Genomic DNA, 24768 nt, shown 5'->3' on the forward strand with positions numbered 1-24768 from the left:
CGTCACTTCGAGTTATTTGTAAAAAAATAACAAAGGGATATAAATTAAACAAATAAACATCCCATTCTAATTTCTTGGATGCAAGATTGGGTTTCTTAAATGTTGGCACAGCAAACCATGATTTTTCTTTTGTCTCTCTCTCTCTCTCCCTCCCCCCTTCTCCCCTCCCTGACTTTAATTAGAACGGGAAGCCAGTTATCCCAGGGCTCCAGTTTATCCATCAACACCAATCAAAATCTTAACATTAAGTCCGAACCGATTTCACCTCCTCGGGAGAGGGTGACCCCTTCCACGTTCCAGTCACAGGCGTCTCAGCCGCCGCCCCAGCAACCGCCACTGCCTCTTCAACAGTCGCGGCAAGACATGGGCCGCTCCCCGGTGGATAGTCTCAGCAGCTCCAGCAGTTCCTATGATGGCAGTGATCGGGAGGACCCCCGGGGCGACTTCCATTCGCCGGTGGGGCCGCTGGGGAGGCCTCCGAATTCAGAAGATCGCGATAGCCCGACGGTCAAACGGATGAGAATGGACACCTGGGTGACCTAAGCCTGCCATTCTCCACGCACCGGGTTTCCGCTTTTGAGTTACCTCCCCCCTCCCCAATGAACAGTCCTGACATATCTAAATTTATAAATAAGGACCTCAAATAAATATTTATATGTGTATATATATATATTATATTATATATATATATATACACATGCATATATATATCTTTGTATACATATATATGTGTGTGTGAATGTGTAGCAAGACACAAAAAAACAGGCACTTGACACCAATGTTTTTTATATGGTTGCAGATGCCCTTGTGGGTTAAACAAGTATAACAGAAGATTTCCCCCCCCCAAGCCCCCACCTCCCGTAGGCCTTGGCCTCACCTGGCACTTAACGCTGGACCTTTGGTTGTGAAAAAGAAATATTCTTCCCCCCTTATATAAACTATCCACTTAGATGGCTGAACCATCAGGGCCTGCCTCTAGTAGTGTTCCTGTGCGTTTTTAACAGTTGTGTGGTTTTCCTGTAATTAAAATTACGCTTTGTAGCCGCAGAGCAGTAGAAAAAGAAAGCAATACTGTACATAGGATGACCTCTGTCTTTACCCAGTCTAGCATGGGTCTCTCTTGCAAAGAATGCATGGAGAAGGGCTGGTATTATTTAAACAAACAAACACACACACACACACACACACACTCTCAAAACCCCTGTTTTTGCACGTGCAAAACAATGCTGGGTCTGATAAGGTTTTTGTTCTGTTTTTGGGAGAAACCACGAGATAGACTCCTGAATAATACGCATGAAATCTTCAGAAGAAGTTAGCCTATGAGATATCTATAAAGAAAAAAAAAGAATTAATATATTAAGTTATAATTGGAATATGTTTTAAAAGCTTTCCTATGTTAATCGTACCTTTTTTAAAATATAGAGAACCAATTTTAGCTCGTGTATATTTTTTATTAAAGAAAACCATACGTCCCTTGAAGACTATATAGAAAGTTATATATGTACTTTTGAACACATTCTGCTATGAATTATTTATACAAGCCAAAGTTGAATGGTGTAGCTTTTCTTTTTTTAAAAAATTTGTAGAGTATAATTCTAACTTGATTTTTTGACTGTCTATTGTTTTTATTTTCAGGGGAGGAAGGAAAAAGAAATTTGCAGGCAGAACCTTAGGGAAAAATAAGCCATGAATATTCTTTATGTAAATTAAAATTTGAGCCAAATTTTGTGTATATAGCATCTTAAATATATGATCACCTTTTGGTGTAAGTACATATGTACTGTACGCTCACCAGATTAAAAAGTATATTTTTGTGGATTGACGCCAACTTGAAGAAAAAAGAAGAAAAGGCGAGGTCCTTATTAGTAGAGTATTCACTGTTTAATATTTACTATTTTGTTCAATATACTGTACTTTCTTTTGGATTTAATTAATATTCAGATTTTTTCAAAGGGTGTTTTAAAAAGGGGTTGTCTCCTTCACTGGTGGTGAATGTGTTTGTTAAAAATGTACTCTTTTTTTTGTGCTGTATAGTAAAGCTTCCCTTACACGTTTTATAAATATATACACACAGAGACACATACATATATATATACTGTATATATATATATGTATAAGTGTATATTTGTGTGTGCATGTGTGTGTGTATATATATATATCTATATCTCTATATCAATATTTATATATATATGAAAATATATATGTATATAGATAGATAGTAAAGTGATAAATCCTTCCCTAATCCCCCTTATAGAAATCTGATACTGAATTCATCCTGCATAAATAGAAAAAGATATATTGCAACATGGTTTTTAAAGGCATTATTCACTAATGTCTCTTCTGGGCTTGAGGGAACTATCATATTGTTCATGTAAGGAAAACATGCACAGAGAAGCAGAAAGGAAGAGGGATTTTGAAGTGGTTTGTGTTAGTTTTGGACAAGGTATATTTTACAAGCATTTCGCTAATGCAAATTTATTTAAAAAGTGAGTTTACACTGAGGGGGGAGGGCAGCTGTTTAGGAGATTCCTCTAGTGTGTTCAGATATCCAACCTGTATTTTTGAGCACATGTTAAGAATATTTAAATTTCTGGCCCCGAGGGCTGCTCCCTGGCTTTCATTTGCACTAATTTAGATTTAAAGACAGCTTCACGCCAGGTCTAAATTTGGCCTTATTGTCTACAATACGGGTGGGTGTATATGTCATTATCTCACAGAGTTGAGCATAGAAGAATGTAATATTCCCTGTTAGCCATTTCATTTCCATTGATTCTCTTCTGCCGTCTAAGGAAGTCATCCCCTTGGCCAAAATGGCTGTGTAGATCATCAAGCAATGCTTAACCACCCCTACAGGGCAGTTCACGTACAATTCATTTCCGTGGATCAGATCACTTTTGACACAGTAAAAACTGCTTTGAACTTGGGAATCTGGCAGGACAAATACAGGGAAGCCAGTTGTGAGAATCCGTAACCCTCTGGATTTCCAGTTGTAGTTTATCTGAACGTGATTTGTTATAAATGTGAGCCAGTCACTGGCTGCTTTCTTTTGACTTTTTCTTGGAGTGAAATAGTAATTCTGTTTCATACCTAAATTAGATAGTATTTTGGAACACAAGCAATTGAATTCTGGAATCCTGACAAATTTGAGTTTTAAGGGTCAAGTTTTGACCCTGCATTCTTTCTTAACCTACAGCCTTCTTAAGCATGGCTCCGCTGGAAATCTCCAACTAAACAAAAATGAAAGATATTTCCTTTTTTTAAAAAAAGCATTATCTATTCTTGTTTTCTTCTTCTGTCGTATGAATAATCGTATATACCAGTGGTGGATAGTGCCCCTTGTTACTGTTTTTCAGTTTGGAAAAAGAAAGTACCTGTTGCCCTTACTCTTTGTGATCATTTCTCAGTGTTTTGAGGAACTAAAAGAGCTGGAATTTTGCTACTTCAAACCTTGTTAGGGTAGAACCGAAAATGCTGTCAAACTTCCTTGCTCCCTCACGTGGGAACAACGCAGCCACTTCAGTGATCCTCCTGGTGCTTCAAATGAGCATGTTTCTCTGGCACTGCATGGACTTTCCCGCAGATTCAAATGGGAGTTGTTCGGTTTTTTTCATTTCACATTTACTGTCTCATTTCTTGTGTGCCTTAATGCAAATGGCTGTGCTGACTGTATCTCAATAGTCTTTATTCCTATGCAGGTCTCTAAGGAGTTACATCATCATGCATCTTTTTTAAAAACCATGCAACAGAAAGTCTTGGGCTTTGTACATTAAGCCACCCAACTTTTGTTTTATTTTAAGAATCCTTTGGAAATCAGAACTGTTAATTCTCGGCCCAACAGGTTATTCTAGGATCTCTCCCGTTTTCTCCTGTGGAAGAACTTCACATCATGAACATGATTTTTTAAAAACACAATTAGCACTAAACATGTGTAACTCTAGGGCAGTGTTTCTCAACCTTGGGCGTTTGAAGATGGGTGGACTTCAACTCGTTGGGGAATTCTGGGAGTTGAAGTCCACCCATCTTGAAACGCCCAAGGTTGAGAAACACTGCTCTAGGTGTTGTTTGGACATACCCTTTGACCCTGTTGATAAAGTTGCAACAGCAGGTAGGATAGTTTATGCTAAATTAGTTATAGATGCATCCTGTACTTTGGCATTTGAGTGAGTTGGTGTTTCTGTGCTGTCATTTGCTGTTCCTTTGTACCAAATATAAAGTTTTGCACTGATGCTGCTGCAGTGATGCAAAACATTTTGACAGGGCGATGCGTTGGTGAGTCATCACCCTCCCTTCCAGCAGGAATTGTGCAATTATTCCCTAGCAGAAACATCTGGGGCCCAAAGGCCCCTTCAGTTCGCTGCACACGCCTCACAGGCCTGAATTTTCTTTTTGAATAGTTCAGGGGGTTTGTTTAGCAGCCACAATTAGAACCGGCCACCATTGAGTGAAAGTAATGCAACTGCACTTACAATCCGACTTCAGCTTTCCTTTGCTTTACGGACCTGCGATGGTCGTAAACCCAAGGACTGGTCATTTTGCCACAAATGGCCATTGCCCAAGGTTGTCACTAAACAAGGACTGCCTGCAATCCCCAATACTGCACGAAGAACCAACTTTGAAATCTTACAGGAATTTGTATTACGTCAATGAAGATCTGGCTGAATTTTTTTTTTTTAAAAACCCTCTAAAAATGGGGAAATATGATTATTGTTGTTTGCAAAACCCTCGGCTTAAAGCATGCCTGAAGTCGCTGTTTGGTTTGATCTTGGTTCTCAGATCCAGTCTAGGATTTTTGACATACTCTGGAAATTCATTCAGAGGTATTTAGAGAGGTACATTGGTTGATTTCTGACCTGATACAGTTCCATTAAGGAGATACAGCTAGGAAGATCCTCAATGCGAACTCTATGCCGGATGGACTGGTCAAAGGGGCGAAGAGTCCATCCTTCCCAAGATTGCTAGGGGATTAGCAGCTTGGCAGAGGGCTAAATCCTCTTAGAATGACTTTCATTAGTTGATCAACCTCCGTTAATAAGGCTGTTTGAATACTCCCCCTTTTAAGCTAATGAATGAATTCAAATAATGGAAGTGATGGCGTAAAATAGTTTTTATTGCATATATGATAAGATTTCAGCAAGACTGCATAGCACATAAATCTTTCTAGAAAGGAGTTGCAAAGAATCATAGACCTATTAATAAATTTTCTTGGTTTTTTTTTAAAGGCAAATAAAGAAATGAGGCTGTGCAGCACTTTGCAACAGTTCCAGAAAGATGCTTTGGAATGTATAAGGTTCTGGATGTATAAGCTGTATGCAACTCTTTAACACAGCGGCATCTTTACCTGGGATTGCACAGCAAGAGCCTAGTAGGGAATGCTTTAAGCCTTTCACCTATTCTAGGATGTTAATGCATAGGCAAGTGTACTGTGTGCACAAGAAATATATAGTAAATAAGGAACGTAAATGACTCCTCCCAGATCAACCACGGGGGAAAAAAAAGTTTAAAATTTAGAATGTGAAAGACTTTTAAAAAGAGAGAATTTTTTTCCTCACTTTGTTGTGCAAGAAAACACTGCTTTGCTATATTTAAAAAGAAAAGCTTTTTTTAAAAGAAATAAAAAATATATATGTACTTAGTAATTGTTTGTAGTCGACAGTTCACAGACGAAGCTGTTTGCGGTTAAAGCCGCCTGGCGGCACAAGCTGGACTTTGTTGCCATCTTTAAGATGAATCTTTAAGAAGAAGAAAAAATTAAGTTAATCTTTTTCCCTGAATGTGGTGTTTTTTTCTTCATTATACAATAAATATTCTAGTGAACTTTTTATCAAATGGTTAAGAAAATGCTAGAAGTTGTTGTAAAATATTTGTATCTTGCATTCACTAAAGTAAAAATACTGGCTTTTACTGTGTATATCAGACTCACTCCTATTTAGAATGCCTGGTTATTCTACCTTCCCGTTTCTGAGTCCTTCCTGAACTTGATTCATCCTTTTGTTAGTCATTGTCCCTACTGTATTGTATCAACTTGAAAATGGAGCTGTCCAACTTCATCAGGCTTTCCATTAAAAAAAAAGTATTCTCTGCTCGCTCAGTCTTGTCAGCAGTTCTCAGCCTGTGGGTCGCGACCTCTTTCACAGGGGTTGCCTAAGACCATCGGAAAACACATATTTTCAGTGGTTTTAGGAACTGAGACATTGCTCCTCTATCGGTCTCCAGGCAGGTCTAACCACATGCAAATAAACTACTGCAAAAAACCCCAAAACCCTACCATGGGAACTTCTGAGCATGCGCAGATGCTGAATTTCCAGCATTGTTGCATGCGTCTCCATCTTGTTTTCAGCTTTTTTTTGCATTTTTAAAATAAATCTACTGCGCATGCATACACATGCAAAATGCATGCGCAGCCATGTAGCGCAGGAGGAAGCAAACTGGAAGCGAGGTAAGTTAGAACCCACCCCCCGAGTTTCCTAATTTTATTATTTTATGTTTGGAGGTCATCACAACATGAGGAACTGTGTTAAAGGGTTGCGGCCTTAGGAAGGTTGAGAATCACTGGTCTAAATCAAACATGACCATCAACACTCCAGACATGTCGAGCCGCATCATCACGGACTGTCACGAAGGTTTGGCTCAGCAATGCTAATTATAGCTCAGCTTAGCCGATAAGACTAAAACAAATTTCACCTTTTTGAAACATGACCCATTTTCATTGCAACAAAGATTCAGAATCATGCCTTTTTCTCTTTTTTTTGCCTCTGGCCCTCATTTAGAAAACTCCCTGTTGAACAATGGGTTTTCTGATTGAACTACAGTGGTACCTCTACCTAAGAACACCTCTACTTACAAACTTTTCTAAATAAGAACCAGGTGTTCAAGATTTTTTTTTGCCTCTTCTTAAGAACTATTTTCCATTTACAAAACTGAGCCTCCAAAATTAACTGGAAAAGGCAGGGAGAAGCCTCCATGGGGCCTCTCTAGGAATCTCCTGGGAGGAAACAGGGCTGGAAAAGGCAGGGAGAAACCTCTATGGAACCTCTAGGAATCTCCTGGGAGGAAACAGGATCTCCACCCTCCCTGTGGTTTCCCCAATCACACACATTATTTGCTTTTACATTGATTCCTATGGAAAAAATTGCTTCTTGCAAACCTTTCTACTTAAGAACCTGGTTACGGAATGAATTAAGTTTGTAAGTAGAGGTACCACTGTAGTTCACAAATTTGAACTAGTCAACAAATGCATTTTGGGGGGAATGAATTAAGAGTTGAAGGTGTTTGTTACATGCAATATCATTTTTAAAAAAAAATATTTACAACTGACTTAGATGAATTGTCTATATTCAGTCCAAGAAATAATACCTGAACTGGCATATCCTTGTATAAGCTGGGTTCACACTAAATTGTAACGTGACTTGTTTGAAATTGGCTTGGTTTCTTATATAAGCCCGAGAAATTGTGATTTATTTACCAAGTTGCAATTGGGTAGTCATGGCTTAGAATAATAAATGTAAAGCAAGGAGCCCTCTGGCGAGCTGTTAGCAGCTGCCTCTGATTCAAATATCTACCAAAGCTATTTGCTTTGTTCAACTGATGATGAAAAACAAATATTTGGAAAGTTCTTATTTAACCTGTCTTGCTGACATCCGACAACAACATTTTCTTTGGATTGAAATGTGTTGAAAAATCAGGATCATTTTCAGGAAGCAAAACTCTCCACATCTTCTCATCTTGTACTACTACTTTGAGTTGTTCTATGTTCTGGCTGATGTCATCTTTGATAGTGTCCAGCGACAATGTTCTTTGGGCTGGTTTCCTTTTACTCTTGGAATATAGCTAAGGGTATTTAAAACAAATATTTTTTTCCTTTTAAAGTGCCCTAAACATCAGTTTCTTTTTGCTTCTAAAACCTGGTGTATGTGAGAGAAAAAAAAGAGCTCATGTCACTGAGAAATTACTAGGACCCCCAAATGAATGTGTGGCAAATAGAGGGGCATTTTGACAGGTAAACGTAATACTCCAACTTTATTAAAACACACAGTCGTAGCTCAAAGATGATAAGTTGCAATACTCAATTAAAAATAGTCCAAAGCTACTTAAACTACTTCAACCAAAACCCAGGTTTGCTTATGTCTCTTTAATTACCGCATTTGAGTTTTTGAAGAGGGAAATACTTTTTATTTCTTAATTACAGCAATGGAGGACAAAGTTTTTAAAAAGGCAGTTTTGAAGAGGGACAAGCTCCTTTCTATTTCCCCATATTCAAAATGCTCCCATTGCCATCAAAATTTTGTCCAATACATGTTAAAAGAAAGAACTTCAGTGGTGCAATGAGTCCATTATATGTTTCCTTTGTCTTACATTTGACAAGGTAACTGATAATGGAAGACTTGGAACATGAATTGGGGTCATAGGACTTTATTTGCTTGTTTGGTTCACTGGTTGGTTAATCAGTTGGTGCAACTGGGTTGCATTAACATCAAAGAACAGGTACCCTGTTTAGTTACTGGATTGCAAATTACCCGAATGAAGAGGAAATGTAAATTAGTAAGCCAATCAGGTATGGACCTAACTAAGAAAGTCTTGTTTTATCATTTGAAAGAAATTCATTTCAAAGAGTGTTGATTGAGGGCCCCAGAGCTCTCCGAAGTTGCAGATATTTCATTCCCCAAACTAGGTAACTGCATCAGGTGAAAACAACCAAGATCTGAGAGCACCAAGGATCCCTAGTTTTTACAAATATTCTCCCTTATTGGGAGAATGTTAAATCATTTTCCATTGCACCATCTTTGTACTGTTTTCCATGGGAAATTGGAAAGAACTCTTTAATAGCTTCCTCTTGATGATTAATACTTTATAGAGATCAATGAGGAAAGTCCAATTATCCCATTGCTGGTTTTTTTGCTCTTGCATATTTCATCTACTTCTGAGATAAGATTCGCAGCTAGTTAAACAAAGAAAGGGAGGGAAGCCAGCATTTTTTAGAACAATTGCCCAAGACAATTTGATCAGATGACTATGGGAATACTTGGACGTGCACAAGCATGAAAAATAGTCATGTCACTTTTTTTTTTAGTGCTGTTGTAACTTTGAATAGTACAGAAACAAATTCCTGTATCCCAGTCAAAAAGCTTAAGTTTTCTGGTCAGTTGCACACATCCACTCATCTATGTAGGATGCTGGTTGATGAGAGACATAACAAAAATGAGCATTAAAACGTGCACATAAAAAACAAGCCAAAAAACCCTCCAGTTGAGGCCAATCAATGTCAAAATAGACCTGTAGCTTCTTTGGCCACAAGGTTCACACTAAGTATATCACAACTTGCAAAACAAAAATTGTGTATGTAAACAGCGGCCCCACCTGCAGTATTCTGGCTTTTTTGCTGGGTTATCTGGATGCATCTTATTTTTTTTTTCCCCAAAGGGCCAGGCCTCACAAAATCCTGCCAGAGGAATTAGGATGTGGGGAATTTTTTTTAACAGTAAAAAGCAAATGTGACTATGGAAAGTTTTTTAAAAAGGGTTTTGGAAGCTGAAGTCTAGAGTCTAGCGTGGAAAACCCGGGCATTTGTAGGCTGGGATTCTGTCCTCATTTTTGGTATTAAAAAATGGCCCTTTTCTTCCTACACAGTGGGAGCAAGCTCACAATAGTCTAATTATCTTCCCATGACTCATTTTACCCGTTGTTCCTCTGCCTCGTCTCTGCTCAAAATTCATTAGTAACCCACAAACGACAAAGAGACGTCCCATTGCTCAATACTGTACTTGGGGGGGAGAAAAAACCCAGAATCCGTTGTTGCTTCCAGATCATTTCGGGCAGGGGAACCAGGCTGGGTCGTATCACCCCCCGGGTGGGATGAACGCTTGCTTAGTCGTATGGACAGTGGGGGTGCTTTCTTGCCCGGCATCGTTTGGTCTTCCCACCGAAGAACCGTTCGCTGAGATTTTAACGGGTTCTGTCGTGTTGGAGGTTTCGGGAAGCACATCCACTTGCTGGGTCTTAAAATAGACAATGTAAAACACAGGTAGAACAACTCCTATCAGAAGCATAAGGAGGACCACTTTCCCCCACTGGACCCCGTAATCCGCTTCGGTGGTTTTGTGCTTCCAAGATGACCAGTTGGAAGGTTCAATGAAGGGATCTGTGGATGAAGGGATTTCCATCTGGGTCGCCGTCTCAAGGTTTTGGTCAATCCCTCGGAAATAGTGATCAATGTGTTCCTCGCTCCTGTTTTCCAGATCTATGGATACAGAGTGTTCGAGTAGCCGGGCAGGAGTCTGAAGGGGCAGCAGCTCATCGCTGGCCTCTGTCAGTAGCCCATTAACCTTGACGGGAATCTTGATGGATTTCAAGGCGTAGAAGTCTTGTTCTTGGATAAAGTTATTCACCCTCTTGATGTCTTCAACCTGGAAAAAGGGATAAAGGGAAAGGTCTTATTGAGATTCTCAGGCATCCAGGTCAACCATGGACTTTCTTGTTTTTCTATGAAGACGTTTCACTCCTCACCCAGGAAGCTTCCTCAGCTCTGACTGGATGGTGGGGAATGGAAGGATTCATACACCTTGCAGACAGATGGCCATTTGCATTCTTTTTAGAAAGTCATTGAGGCCACTTGGAGGTTTATGTCCTCAGAGTCACCCGAGTCACCAACTGAGTGTTGGTTATTATCTATAAAGCCCTACATGGCTTACAACCAGGTTATTTACGGGACTGTCTTCTGCCTCACATGTCTCAGAGACCGATTAGATCCCACAGAGTTGGCCTTCTCCAGGTCCCGTCTGCCAAGCAGTGCTGGCTGGCGGGACCACGGAGAAGGACCTTCTCTGTGGCGGCTCCGGTCCTCTGGAATCAACTCCCCCAAGAGATTCGTACAGCTCCCACCCTCCTGGCCTTTCAAAAGGCTTTAAAAACTCAGCTTTGCCTGCAGGCCTGGGGCCATTGAGCGATAACACCCTGCTCCAGCCAGTAGTATGCTAGTAGTAATGGATGAGTGATGATTTTTTAAATATATATTTGGTGTTTAATATTTTGTATCTTTGTTTTATTTCTGTGTGCTGCCCTGAATCCATTAGGAGAAGGCCGGTCTATAAAAGGAAGGAAGGGAGGGAGGGAGGGGAAGGGAGGAGAGGGGAAGGAAGGAAGGAAGGAGAAAGAAAGAGAAAGAAAGAAAGAAATAAAAGAAATAAATGCAAATGTCAATCCTCCAAGTAGCCTCACCGACTCTCTAAAAGAATGCAAATGGCCAGCTGTCCAGTCAGAGTTGAGGAAAGTCCTTGGATAAGAAGTGAAACATCTTCAAAGAAAAAGTCCAGTTGCCTTTTGGGGTGGGAAAAAGCATCTTTGGTTCATAAAGAGAAAAGTTTTATTTATTGAATTTATAGGCTCACTTCCCCTCTTTCCAAGTGACTCAGAGCAGCTGCCAGGACTTTAAAACAGCCAACAAAAATATTTTTTAAAAAATACATACAATCCAATCTTCAAAGGCAGGTCAGTCTAATATAACAACATGAAAATCAATTTTTTAAAAAACCAGGTATATAATAACTTTCAAATGGCTAACAAAATTGGAGTCAGTCAACACTCAGGATGAAGACTATTCCAGACAGGTGCTTCTATTTTTTTTTTAAAGGCTTCCTACAGTCATGTAAAAAATTATTTTTGCATTTCCGGAATCCCTCTTGGAGCAGCCGTGTAAACAGTTGCTAGCGACCAAGCAGCAATTGAACCAACCCTACCAGTGGCCCTGTGAGGGTAGAGCCAAATGAGGGTGCAAAATAGCAAAAGAAAACTGCTTGTTGCAGTTCAGAAAATATGAAGTCAAAAGAAACACTAATCTGTTTGTTAGTGGGGACAAGGGTAAGGTTGTTTCCGCCCCTCTGATTATTATTTTAACTTGTTCTGAGAAGAAAATATCTGGGGAAAAAAGATGATATTCCAGTTCTTGACATTGTATTTTAACAGTAAAATACAGCTAATTGGTAAAACAAAATTGTCAAACAAATGATGACATAGTGTAAATAAGACATATGTGCTTGTTCATCTAAAATTGTATTTATCTACTTTTAAGAACTGCTAAGCACCCAGTGATTTGTATTACTGGTATGTCCTGCTATATAAAATCCAGAGAACTCAAAGGACACGTATTTCCTTTTTTACACGACTGTAGGTCAAACCAGGGGTGAAAATGTATCCCCTCCTCCTTTTGATCTCTATCATCTATCTATCTATCTATCTATCTATCTATCTATCTATCTATCTATCTATCTATCTATCTATCATCTATCTATCTATCTATCTATCTATCTATCTATCTATCTATCTATCTATCTATCTATCTATCTATCTATCTATCTATCTACCTACCTACTGTTCTGTCTGGGTTCCCCCAGACCTCAACACCAACTGGAAAAAACAGCCAGACACTCTGGTAAAAGCAAAAGTACTTTATAGCTGGAAAAAAGAAACACAGAGGAAAACCTGTTCTTCCCAACAGACAGGCTATAATACTTTACAACAGAGTCCTGATGTCCAGACAATACAGCAAGCTTCTTGCTGGCACACCCACCCCAAGGTTTCAGTAGTCAAAGGCACAAACCAGGATTCCAAGACGCCAAAGTTCACAGCCAGGTCCCAAGACTCTCAAAGCTAAAACTCCACAAGCCAGGAAGGGTGGGTCTGCCTTTTAGCCTTTCCAAAGAGCACCACACCCAAACCCAGCTGTTGCCTCTTTAATGCTAAAAGTACCTAGCCAATTGGTCCCTTCGCTGTGTAGCTCTTCTCTGTCGCAGATCAATTATGGCTTGTGCATTTTCCTCTAAGGAATCCAGGCTGCTTGCTGGGGAGAGCTCCCTCTGGGGGGACTCTGGCTGTCCTCCCTCTTCTTCAGCCTGGGATTCCTCCTCCTCGTCTGCCTGCCCCTCCTGTTCCTCATCCTCTCCCTCTGAGCTGGAAACCGACAGAAGATCAGCCATTCCCTGAGGGGCCTCAGACGGAACCACAACACCTACCTACCTACCTATCTATTATCTATCTATCTATCTATCTATCTATCTATCTATCTATCTATCTATCTATTATCTATCTATTATCTATCTATCCATCCATCCATCCATCTATCTTCTATGCCACCCTTCTCGATGGATATTAGATACCTCCTTCTAGATTAGATTACATTTATTGGATTTATATGCCGCCCCTCTCCATAGACTCTAACAATACACTCAGGAGAATGCGATCTTCAGCAGAAAAAAATCCAGCCTGAACACCTTGCTTCCTTCCATATTGCAAAACAGAACTCAAATCTAACAGCAGTAGCTCCCTATTCAGTTGTGCTCTAGGATTATTTCTTATCCATTCTTATCTTTTATAATAGCTCAGCCTTTTATATTGATTAGATTCCAAAGCTTTCACCACTATCGAGACTTTCTTGAATGTACTACACTGTCTCTGGATCCTTTTCTTCAACATTTCTTAGGTATCGTTTTTAAATATAATTTAGATCAAGAATCACCAATCTTGGCAACTTTAAGACTTGTGGACTTCAACTCCCAGAGTTGAAGTCCACAAGTCTTAAAGTTGCCAAGGTTGGGGACCCCTGATTTAGTGACTCATTGCAAGACCCATTTGGTTTCCGAGAATCCAAAGGGTTTCCGTTCTGAGTACTGAAAATTTCTAGCGTTCTGAAGTGTGTATCTCTGTGTTCCCGTATACATTTACTTTGCAACAATTTAGAACTGCCCTTTAGAATTGGGCGCTACTTCAGTATTTAGACTGAAAAAGAGGTGGTTAGGTTAAGCATGCCATCTATTGCAAAGGAATTAACATTTCATGGCAAGCCAACAACTTCCTTTCACGTGAAAGTCAAGGGTTATATTTTGTTAATCTTGTACTAGCAGCTGTTGCCAGCTAAACCCAGAGATAATCCTAGGCTTCTGTTGCGCTTTAGGAAACTTGTTGTGAATTAGCTCTATTATTCTTGGTACTTTTTCAACAAGTTTCTTTAGTGATACTGATGACAGCAGACAATTCTAGGATTCAGCACCATTCTCTTCCCAGCCAGACAAATTCAGCACAACTCCAGTTTTAAAACTGGTATTCCTAACTCCTGCTAGTTACCGGTAAATAGTTGCACTGGTTGCATTTAGCAAAGTCTTCATTCAGACATTTGAAAAAGTATTGTGGAAATCTCTCTCTCGTGGAAGAAAGCAAGCATTTTTGGGTGTTAGTCTTGATCCTAACTTTGTAACCTGAAAAGATGACAATTTCAAAGGTGTTTCTTTTTCTTTTGGTTTTCAACTACTAATTTGGGTGATATGCTCCAGTAATTACATAAAGATTCTTGCATTAGTTTAGTGTAAACCTTAAGTATGGTCCTAGATCTAGACATTCCTCTTGTGGGGCCAAGGATTAAGAAAGACTTCTTGTACCAAACTTCCTCATGTTTAGTTATACACATTCAAAAAAGTTTTGATCAGATATGGAGACCTCACCTACAAAAAGATTGATAAAATTAAACGGGTCCAAAGACGGGCTACAAAAATGGTGGAAGGTCTTAAGTATAAAACTTATCAGGAAAGACTTCATGAACTCCATCTGTATAGTCTGGAGGACAGAAGGGAAAAGGGGGACATGATCAAAACATTGAAATATGTCAAAGGGTTAAATGAGGTTCAGGAGGGAAGTGTTTTTAATAGGAAAGTGAACACAAGAACAAGGGGGCACAATCTGAGGTTAGTTGGGGGAAAGATCAGAAGCAACGTGAGAAAATATTTTACTGAAAGAATAGTAGATGCTTGGAACAATCTTCCAGCAGAAGTGGTTGGTATATCCACAGTAACTGAATTTAAACATGCCTGGGATAAACATAGATCCATCCTAAGATAAAATACAGGAAATAGTATAAGGGCAGACTAGATGGACCAGGAGGTCTTTTTCTGCTGTCAATCTTCTGTTTCTGTGTTTCTATTTTAGTTGAGTACCTGTATAGTTATAATATAGAATAAAATGCACCACCACACAGCAACTTCTTTTACTTTCATGTCTTTTGAACGTTACACCTTATACTATTTCTACCCAACATGAAATATAGTCTGAACTCTTCCCAGTTGAGGGAGTCAATAATATTGCCTACTCAGAACTTTGTGAGTCTATAAGGAGGCTAAAATCTACACATTGTTAGGATCCAAAATCAGGAACAGAGCTCCCTACCAAAGGTTAATTCTCTCTCTCTCTTTTTCCCATTAAGGCAACTTATTTTATAAAAATATGATACATTGCATAAAATTCCCCAAACAAATTGTGTGAACTATTAGCAAAAAAGAAAGCTTTCTATAATCATAAATTCAATAATACAACTTTCAGGTCCCAATTAATCCCTGGGGGAGAAAATCCATGCGAATCCCATGGAAAACATATTACCTGTGAAGCAGATCAGCCTATGGTTCAAGATCTTTTAAGTGAGCTGCTTCTATTGCAAGATCAAATTAAATCCAGATTTCAATCTCATTTCCACTCACTTCACAAGGGTCATCTTGGAGAAGGAGGAGGAAGGTGTATTAAGGATGTCAACTACCTTGAGTTACCTCTCAAAATAACAAAGGTGTCGTATAAATAAAACCAGCGTTGATTTTCAGGTTGCTCAATATTCTTTGATCAGCTACAAAAAAATCTAATGAATAGCTTAATCTTTAAAGGGCCGAACGCAAGCACAGAAGCTCCCAATACACCCTGATGTGTCAAAGGTGGCACTGGGAAGCACGCACCTTGGCCAACTCAACTGGAAAAACCAGATTGCCCTTCCCGGCCTTCGAACACCCTGAACTGGAAATTAATTGTGTAAACAACCCTGGCTTGAAATAAAAAAAAAACACGGCCCATCCATCCAGCTGGTAGGAACGAGCCACTCGCTCGCTTTTCCTCCAAGGAAGCCGCCACTTCTTACTTTGCACCCGTACTGCAGAGCCAACTTGTTGAGGCTGTCGTCTTGTCTCACGACCCGCTCTAGGAGCTGCACGTCCCCAACTCTATTCTGGGAAGAACTGGAGGGCTGGGCGTCTTTCCTCCTGGCGCGCAATTCCGTGGCGTTGAACTCTTCCTCCGACGAATCTTCCGAGTCAGAGGGTCTGCTGCTTCTGAACAAAAACACTTGACTGCCCGAGAAGTTTTGGACGGTGGCTGGAGGTTGGAAGGGCCTGATCAGTCTTTCGGTCAGCCTCATGTTGTATAGCAACCTCTGCAAGGCCAAAAGGGAAAGGATTATTCACCAAGAGAGCCAGAAATTAGTTAGTTAGTTATTATTACAGTGGTACCTCTATCTACAAATTCCTCTACTTACGGACTTTTCTAGATAAGAACCGGGTGTTCAAGATTGTTTTGCCTCTTCTCAGGAACCATTTTCCACTTACAAACCCGAGCCTCTAAATCTGTAACTGGAAAAGGCAGGGAAAAGCCTCCATGGGGTCTCTCTAGAAATCTGGGAGGAAACAGGGCCAGAAAAGACGGGGAGAAGCCTCTGTGGGGCCTCTCTAGGAATCTCCTGGGAGGAAACAGGGCTGGAAAAGGCGGGGAGAAGCCTCCCTGGGGCCGCTCTAGGAATCTCCTGGGAGGAAACAGGGTCGAAAAGGTGAGTAGAAACCTCCATGGGGCCTCTAGGAATCTGGGAGGAAACAGGGCCTCCACCCTCCCTGTGGTTTCCCCAATCACATACATTATTTGCTTTCACATTGATTCCTAGCTGAAAAATTGCTTCTTATAAACTTTTCTACATAAGAACCTATTCACAGAATGAATTAAGTTCGTAAGTAGAGGTATCACTATATTATTATTATTATTATTGTTGTTGTTATTATTGTTGTTGTTGTTGTTGTTATTATTATTATTATTATTATTATTATTATTATTATGTCAATACAACACAGCAAATGAGATCACTATGCTGGATTTCGTATTTCATCACCAGTCGGGCGCTTCCCAAGATCTAAAAATCGAGCTGCAACGACTCTGGCATAAGCCAGTGAAAGTGGTCCCATTGGTACTTGGCACGCTGGACGCAGTGCCAAAGGATCTCAATGGACATTTGAAAACCATTGGAATTGACAAAATCTTCATCTGTCAATTGCAAAAGGCGGCTTTACTGGGATCGGCAAACATAATTCACCGCTACATCACGCAGTCCTAGGTGCTTGGGAAGTGCCCGACTGGTGATGAAATACGAAATCCAGCATAGTGATCTCGTTTGCTGTGTTGTATTGACATAATAATAATAATAATAATAATAATAATAATAATAATAATAATAATAATAATAATATTTCACCAAAATTCCCACTATTGTATCTCCATTAATGCATTCTATACCCATTTAATCATACAATTTTTGCCCTCTTGGGATTTTGTGTCGTACTTCATTAACTGTTTATAATGTCCTTCAAATTGTATTGAGCTATACATTATAAAATCCCCAAATTTTGTCAGCTCTCTCTATACTCCTTTTTAATCTGCAACTTTTGTTAATACTAACCTATATATTTGAAGATACTGAAATCACTTATCATTGTTTATTAAGTACAAACAATGATAACTGATGATAGCTTATCATCTTCTCTTAAAATAGAACCAATTATTTCTTTTCCCCCTTATCTCCTCTCTTATCTATAAATAAATCACTAAAGTCTTTATTGTTCGATAAAAGTCTATTAAAGGTGACCTGGCACCTCAACACACCTATTTTAAGGGCAAATCAAACAAATACAGTAGTTTGGTTCAACCAGCCAACTTTCTTTTAATTTCTTTTAATTTCAAGGACCTTCATCTTTAATTCCATTTAATTTCCATTTCTTTTTCTTGGTACCTTTTCACTAAAATCTCCAAAGCTTTAACAAATCTCTTTGATAAATCCCATGTAGAAAAGTTATCCAATCACTTTCTGGATTTGTGATTTGTATATCCCTTTTCATCAGAAGTCCCAACAGTTCTTCCTCCTTATCAACATGTGATCTTATTTGTCCTCATTCCTGAGTTTCATTCTGCTAATCCAATTTGGAAATGAGCCATCCTGTGTGGCTTGACCCACATTTCTTCCAGAGAGGCTGACCTCAAAACATTTGGTCAATGAGTCGATCATTGACCAAGGGGTAGAAACACTTTTGAGTAAAAGACTTCTTGCCTTGGTGGGACTACCCTTACTTCTAAGCCTTCCTAATTAAACTCCATCTAGTCCAGGGGTGGACAACTTAACTATAGTTCATGAAATCACATACCATAATGTCCTACCTGTTAGCAACTACTTCACCTTCAACCGCAACAACACACAAGCACGAAATAGATTTAAACTAAATGTCAGCCGCTCCAAACTAGACTGCAAAAAATACAACTTTAGCAATAGAGTAATCAACGCCTGGAATGCACTACCTGACTCTTGTGGTTTCTACTCCTAACCCCAAAACCTTTAACCTTAGACCATCTACAATTGACCTCTCCCCCTTTCTAAGAGGTCTGTAAGGGGCGTGCATAAGCGCACCATTGTGCCTACCGTCTTTGTCCTACTGTTCTATTGTCTTCTATCATTACTTTTTAATCATTACTTATCTAATGCTTTATTTGTACAAATTACCATCCTATAATTGTTTGACAAATACATAAATAAATAAAAATAAAATAAAATAAATTATGGTCTGTGGACTTCAACTCCTAGAATTCCTGAGCCAGCTATGCTTGGAGTCGAAGTCCACAGATCATAAAAGGTGGCAAGAGTTGCCCATCCCTGATCTAGGCCAAATGTGAATGAAAATATCCTAGCATTAAGCTGCCCACATTAGTAGGAGGAAATATTGGGCAGTATGATATGGTAGAATTTGTAGCTGCCTTATTGCAGATTCTTCACAGAGCATTTGTGTGTGTTAGAAAGAAGGATATAAAATTGATTTTAGGAATATTGTCTTTGGGCAGGCAACACACAGGGGGGACATTTTCCAGCAATAAAAAATATAACAAAATACAACAAAAAAACAAAAAGATATTGACAAAATTGAACGGGTCCAAAGACGGGCTACAAGAATGGTGGAAGGTCTTAAGCATAAAACGTATCAGGAAAGACTTAATGAACTCCATCTGTATTGTCTGGAGGACAGAAGGAAAAGGGGGGACATGATCGAAACATTTAAATATGTCAAAGGGTTAAATAAGGTTCAGGAGGGAAGTGTTTTTAATAGGAAAGTGAACACAAGAACAAGGGGGCACAATCTGAAGTTAGTTGGGGGAAAGATCAAAAGCAATATGAGAAAATATTATTTGACTGAAAGAGTAGTAGATCCTTGGAACAAACTTCCAGCAGACGTGGTAGATAAATCCACAGTAACTGAATTTAAACATGCCTGGGATAAACATATATCCATTGTAAGATAAAATACAGAAAATAGTATAAGGGCAGACTAGATGGATCATGAGGTCTTTTTCTGCCGTCAGTCTTCTATGTTTCTATGTTTCTAACCAAACAATAATGCAACTTTCCAAGACTTTCTTCCTAAAGTCTTCCCTAAGCCCTTCAAGCGATCACTTCCGTGCTCTCCAATGTAAGTCCAATAGCTGCTCCCCACATTACCTCTTCTACCTTTCCCAAAAGAGGGGAGTTTGTAATTTACAATATAGTGGAAAGAGTTCCCAGCATCCCAGCTGGGGAATTCTAGCAGTTGGAAATCCACAAGTCTTAAGGTTGCCAAGTTAGAAAAACCAACCTGTCCCAAAGCATGCTGGCTGGGAACTCTGGGAGTTGGAGTCCCCACCTCTCAGAATTGATGAGATTGAGAAACACGGCTCGATCAATATCTACAGGACTGTCTCTCCTCCCAGAGATCGATCGATCGATCGATCTAACTATCATCTATCTATCTATCTATCTATCTATCTATCTATCTATCTATCTATCTATCTATCATCTATCTATCTATCTATCTATCATCTATCTATCTATCTATCTATCTATCTATCTATCTATCCATCCATCTATTTATTTATTAGATTTGTATGCCACCCCTCTCCGCAGACTCAGGGTGGCTAACAACAGTAAAAAGACAATATAAACAAATCTAATATTAAATGTAATTTTAAAAACCCCAATTTAAAGAACCAATCATACATACAGACATACCATGCATGAATTTTATAAGCCTAGGGGGAAGGGAATATCTCAATTCCCCCATGCCTTATGACAGAGGTGGGTTTTAAGAAGCTTACGAAAGGCAAGGAGGGTGGGGGCAACTCTGATATCCGGGGGGAGTTGGTTCCAGAGGGTCGGGGCCGCCACAGAGAAGGCTCTTCCCCTGGGTCCCGCCAAACGACATTGTTTAGTTGACGGGACCCGGAGAAGGCCAACTCTGTGGGACCTAACTGGTCGCTGGGATTCGTGCGGCAGAAGGCGGTCCTGGAGATATTCTGGTCCGGTGCCATGAAGGGCTTTATAGGTGATAACCAACACTTTGAATTGTGACCGGAAACCGATCGGCAACCAATGCAGACTGCGGAGTGTTGGTGTGACATGGGCATATTTAGGGAAGCCCATGAGAGCTCTCGCAGCTGCATTCTGCACGATCTGGAGTTTCTGAACATTTATTAGTACAGTATTACTATAAGAGCACACAGAGTTGGCCTCCTCCGGGTCCCGTCAACTAAGCAATGCAGGTTAGCAGGATCATGGGGTAGGGTCTTCTCTGTGGCTGCCCCAGCTCTATGGAACCAACTACCCCCCGATGTCTGTACTGCTGCCCATACTCCTCCCACCCTATTGGCCTTCCGAAAGGCCACAAAGACCTGGCTGTGCCGGCAAGGCTGGGGGCCATGAAACTGACATCTGTCATGGCCAATTATAATGAATGTATGTATGTGTATGGCCTGGATTGAGTGAGTTATGAGGTTTTTAAATTGGGGTTTACAGTTTTAGATTTTCCTTATTTGACTTTATTTTTATTGTGTTTGTATTGTTATATTGTTGTTAGCCGCCCTGAGTCCTTTGGGATTGGGCAACAGAAGTCAAATAGATAGATAGATAGATAGATAGATAGATAGATAGATAGATAGATAGATAGATAGATAGATAGACCCTTGAGAGGACCTACCCTCAAAATGATGCTATAGAGCACTGCACACCAAGACTAGACCTAGGAACAGTTTATTCCCCGAACGCCATCCCTCTGCTAAACAAATAATTCCCTCACCACTGCCAAACTATTCATCAATTTTTAATTACCGGTAGTTAACTAATTTTTAATTTAATGAAGGACTCTTCTTTTTACAAGAAGAGTCCTTCACTCCTCCTCTCGAAACAAACTACTTTACTCCTCCAGATTTCAAATACCATGATTAGACAATTTACAACTATGTTGCCTCTGAACTGATTTAACTGTTGTTCATAAAATCATACACCATAATGTCCTTCCTGTTAGTGACTACTTCACCTTCAACAACAGCAACACAAGAGCACGTAATAGATACAAACTAAATGTAAATCACTCCAAACTAGGCTATAGAAAATATGGCTTCAGCAACAGAGTGATCAACACCTGGAATTCATTATCTCTGTTGTTTCTTCCCCAAATCCCCAAATCTTCAACCTTAGATTGTCTACAGTTGACCTCTCCCATTTTCTAAGAGGTCTGTTAGGGGCGTGCGTAAGTGCACCATTGTGCCTACCATCCCTGACCTACTGTCCTATTGTCTCCTTTTATTATTACTTACTACTTATGTTATGCTTATACAAACTACAATCCTATACTTGTTTGACTAAATAAATAAATCAACAAACAAACAAATTAAACCCAGAGAGAAGACCTACCCTCAAAATGATGCTATAGAGCACTGCACACCAAGACAACTAGACACAAGAACAGTCCTCCCCTCGAACGCCATCACTCTGCTAAACAAATACTGTATTTCTCCCACCACTGTCAAACAATTCATTAAGGCAGCATTACTATTACTATTAGTCTTCTCATTGTTCATATCCCCCATTTCCTCCCACTTATGACTGTAACCTGTTGCTTGTATCCTTACAATTTATATTAATATTGTTTCCTGATTGTTTATTTGTACCCTACGACAATCATTAAGTGTTCTCGACAAATGTATCCTTTCTTTTTATGTACACTGAGAGCATATGCACCAAAGACAAATTCCTTGTGTGTACAATCACATCAGACCAATCCTTGAATGCAGCTCATCTGTCTGGAACTCGCACCGCATTTCGGACATAAACACTCTAGAATATGTTGTGGTTAGCTATGGCCCAGCTCCTGCCCCAAGGAATGTGCAGGTGGATGTGGGGGAAACATGGAATCTGCCAATGAAGCCTCCTCTGACCAAGGAAGCGTGAGTGACAGGGAAAAGGGGAGTTTGGCAGACAGCCCAGGAGGAGATCAATCATCTGTATCATCCCTGGATTCTGAACAAGAATTAATGACACATCCACGCATGCATAGAGTAATGCATAGGAGACAACAACTGAAGGATTATTATAAGAGAAAATGAGGCCACCTGTGGTTGGGTGGGGCTGCTGTAATTAGTGCTACAGATAAAAAGAACAGCCTGCTGGTTTAGCCTTGTGGCAGTTTATCTGATTCATTGTTTAGTCAAGATCGTGGTTTTGGTGCTGTTCAAGATTGTGTGTGGACTCTCTGGACTTTAGAATTCGACTCAATTTCCCAGTTATTGGGTGAGCAATTGGATTGCATTTAACCTGTGCCTTGTGTGTACCAGAAAATCCCTTTGACATTTAAAAAGGGAGCTGTTTCTGTTTTTCTGTTTATAAAAACCTTTGGGTTTTCCTTTTATCGTGTGGTGTGTGTGTCTTCCTGGATTACGGGCGGTTGAAACACACCGGCAGAACAGAATAGGAGTGTTTAGCTCAGGAATTCTGGGAGTTGAAGTCCACATGTCACAGAAGAGCCAAATTTGCCTCCTCCTGCTCTAGAAAATGTCCAGAGATACTTTACTAGAAGAGCTCTCCACTCCTCCACTCACAACAGAATGCCCTATGCAACTAGACTTACAATCCTAGGTTTAGAAAAATTAGAAATAAGATTAGAAACCTTAGAACTAGAACGCTTTCAACACGACCTAAGCACAGCCCATAAAATCCTCTGCTACAGCGTCCTTCCTGTGAACAACTACTTTAGCTTCAACCACAACAACACACGAGCACACAACAGATACAAACTTAAAGTAAACCGCTCCAAACTCGAATGCAGGAAATACAATTTTAGTAACCAAGTAGTTGATGCATGGAACTCACTACCTGACTCTGTAGTATCATCACTTAAACCCCAAAACTTTACCCTTAGACTATCCACTGTTGACCTCTCCCGATTCCTAAGAGGTCAGTAAGGGGCGTGCATAAGTGCACCAGTGTGCCTTCCATCCACAGTCCTAATGTTTCTCTTTTAATAAGGAATTCTATTCTATTCTATTTATTCTATTCTATTCTGATCCCCAAATTCTCTGTTCTCCTTCTGTAAACGTTGTGGCTCTGATAAAATTGAACTGGTCCAAAGACGGGCTACAAAAATGGTGGAAGGTCTTAAGCATAAAACTTATCAGGAAAGACTTCATGAACTCAATCTGTGTAGTCTGGAGGACAGAAGGGAAAGGGGGGGGGGTGTCATGATCAAAACATTTAAATATGTTAAAGGGTTAAATAAGGTTCAGGAGGGAAGTGTTTTTAATAGGAAAGTGAACCCACAGACAAGGGGGCACAATCTGAGGATAGTTGGGAGAAAGATTAGAAATAACTTGAGAAAATATTATTTTACTGAAAGGGTAGTAGATGCTTGAAACAAACTTCCAGCAGACGTGGTCGGTAAATCCACAGGAACTGAATGTAAACATGCCTGGGATAAACATAGATCCACCCTAAGATAAAATACAGGAAATAGTATAAGGGCAGACTAAATGGACCACGAGGTCTTTTTCTGCCGTCGATCTTCTATGTTTCTATGTTTCCCTCCTGGCAAACTCCCCCCACCCCAGGACAGAGACCCGTCCATCCCAAGACCAGCCGGGACTTCCGATCTCCGCCTCCTTGGTGGATGAGGGCCACCCCATAACTTTCCCCCTTCCTCTTCCTCCCTCCCCTCCCCAACCGCCCCCGTTCCTTCCCTCCCCGATTCCTTTGCTGACCTGGATCCGGGCAGCCCCCGTTGCCTTCCCTTCCTGCTCGCCCCGCTCGAGCTGGCGTCAACCGGTCAAACTCCGGCCTCGCTTCCTTCACCATTGGCTGCCCAGGGCCCAGGAAGGCGAGGCCGGGCTGCATACCAGCCAGTCCCACGCCGGGAGAGGGCGGCGGCACGGGCGCGGGTGGGCAGGGCGTCCGGGAAGGAGGATCGCCGGGGCTGGAGGGAGCGCGCGCGCCTTGGATTTAAAGGGAGAGCGCCTCTCCTAACTTGAATTTCCGTAGGTGGAAGCAAAGCAAAGCAAAACCGAACCAACCCCCACCCCACCCCCCCAAAAAAAAACCGTAATAAAGGAAAACGGAGGGAAGGAAGGAAGGAAGGGAGAAAGAAAGAGAAGGAAGGAAGGAAGAGAAGGAAGGAAAGGAAGGGAGGAAGGCGGAAAGAAAGAAAGAGAAAGAAGGAAGGAATAAAGAAAGAGAAGGAAGGAAAGAAAGAAAGGAAGGGAGAAAGAAAGAAAGAGAAAGAAGGAAGGAAAGGAAGGGAAGGAGGGAGGAAGGAAGAAAGGAAGGAAGGAAAGAAATGCAAAAGAGAGAAATACTTAAAGAAGTAGAAGACTTCC

At 40.4% G+C, this 24768-nt stretch overlaps 2 protein-coding genes and 1 long non-coding RNA gene across 7 annotated transcripts in view; 1 reads left to right on the forward strand and 2 right to left on the reverse strand.

Annotated features, from left to right (window-relative positions):
- The window catches only part of MEF2A (myocyte enhancer factor 2A), a 94497-nt gene extending 88589 nt beyond the window's left edge, over positions 1-5908 (forward strand). For 3 of the 4 annotated variants that reach the window (XM_070762581.1, XM_070762577.1, XM_070762578.1), the window contains one exon: positions 183-5908. In XM_070762581.1, the coding sequence (XP_070618682.1) occupies positions 183-543 (361 nt within the window). In that variant the 3' untranslated portion in view covers positions 544-5908. The remainder of the gene's footprint in view (positions 1-182) is intronic. The other variant, XM_070762579.1, reaches the window with a different exon arrangement.
- LOC139173081 (uncharacterized) lies at positions 770-7161 on the reverse strand. The gene is made up of 2 exons (XR_011559970.1): positions 5630-7161; positions 770-1328 (listed from the first exon to the last, which is right to left on the reverse strand). It is a non-coding gene; the product is annotated as an uncharacterized lncRNA (long non-coding RNA).
- An 826-nt stretch (positions 7162-7987) lies between these two features.
- On the reverse strand, positions 7988-24345 carry LYSMD4 (LysM domain containing 4). Of its 2 annotated transcripts, none has more exons than XM_070762582.1 (3): positions 24157-24345; positions 15935-16225; positions 7988-10400 (listed from the first exon to the last, which is right to left on the reverse strand). In XM_070762582.1, exons 2-3 carry the CDS (start codon positions 16208-16210, stop codon positions 9834-9836), a joined length of 843 nt encoding a protein of 280 aa, XP_070618683.1. In that variant the 5' UTR covers positions 16211-16225; positions 24157-24345; the 3' UTR covers positions 7988-9833. The 2 variants fall into 2 exon arrangements, with proteins under 2 accessions (XP_070618683.1, XP_070618684.1); XM_070762583.1 differs by lacking the exon at positions 24157-24345 and adding an exon at positions 23790-23883.
- Positions 24346-24768: the final 423 nt, after the last annotated feature.

This window comes from Erythrolamprus reginae, chromosome 10 (genome assembly GCF_031021105.1).
Source record: "Erythrolamprus reginae isolate rEryReg1 chromosome 10, rEryReg1.hap1, whole genome shotgun sequence".
Classification (NCBI taxonomy): Eukaryota; Metazoa; Chordata; class Lepidosauria; order Squamata; family Dipsadidae; genus Erythrolamprus; species Erythrolamprus reginae.

Bases quoted from the DNA above. Each gene is read 5' to 3' on its own strand.
- LYSMD4 (XM_070762582.1), bottom strand. From the start codon at position 16,210: ATGAGGCTGACCGAAAGACTGATCAGGCCCTTCCAACCTCCAGCCACC. The intron at 10,401-15,934 runs GTAAGAAGTGGC...CCCTTTTTCCAG, and splicing joins CTCTGCAGTACGGGTGCAAA to GTTGAAGACATCAAGAGGGT.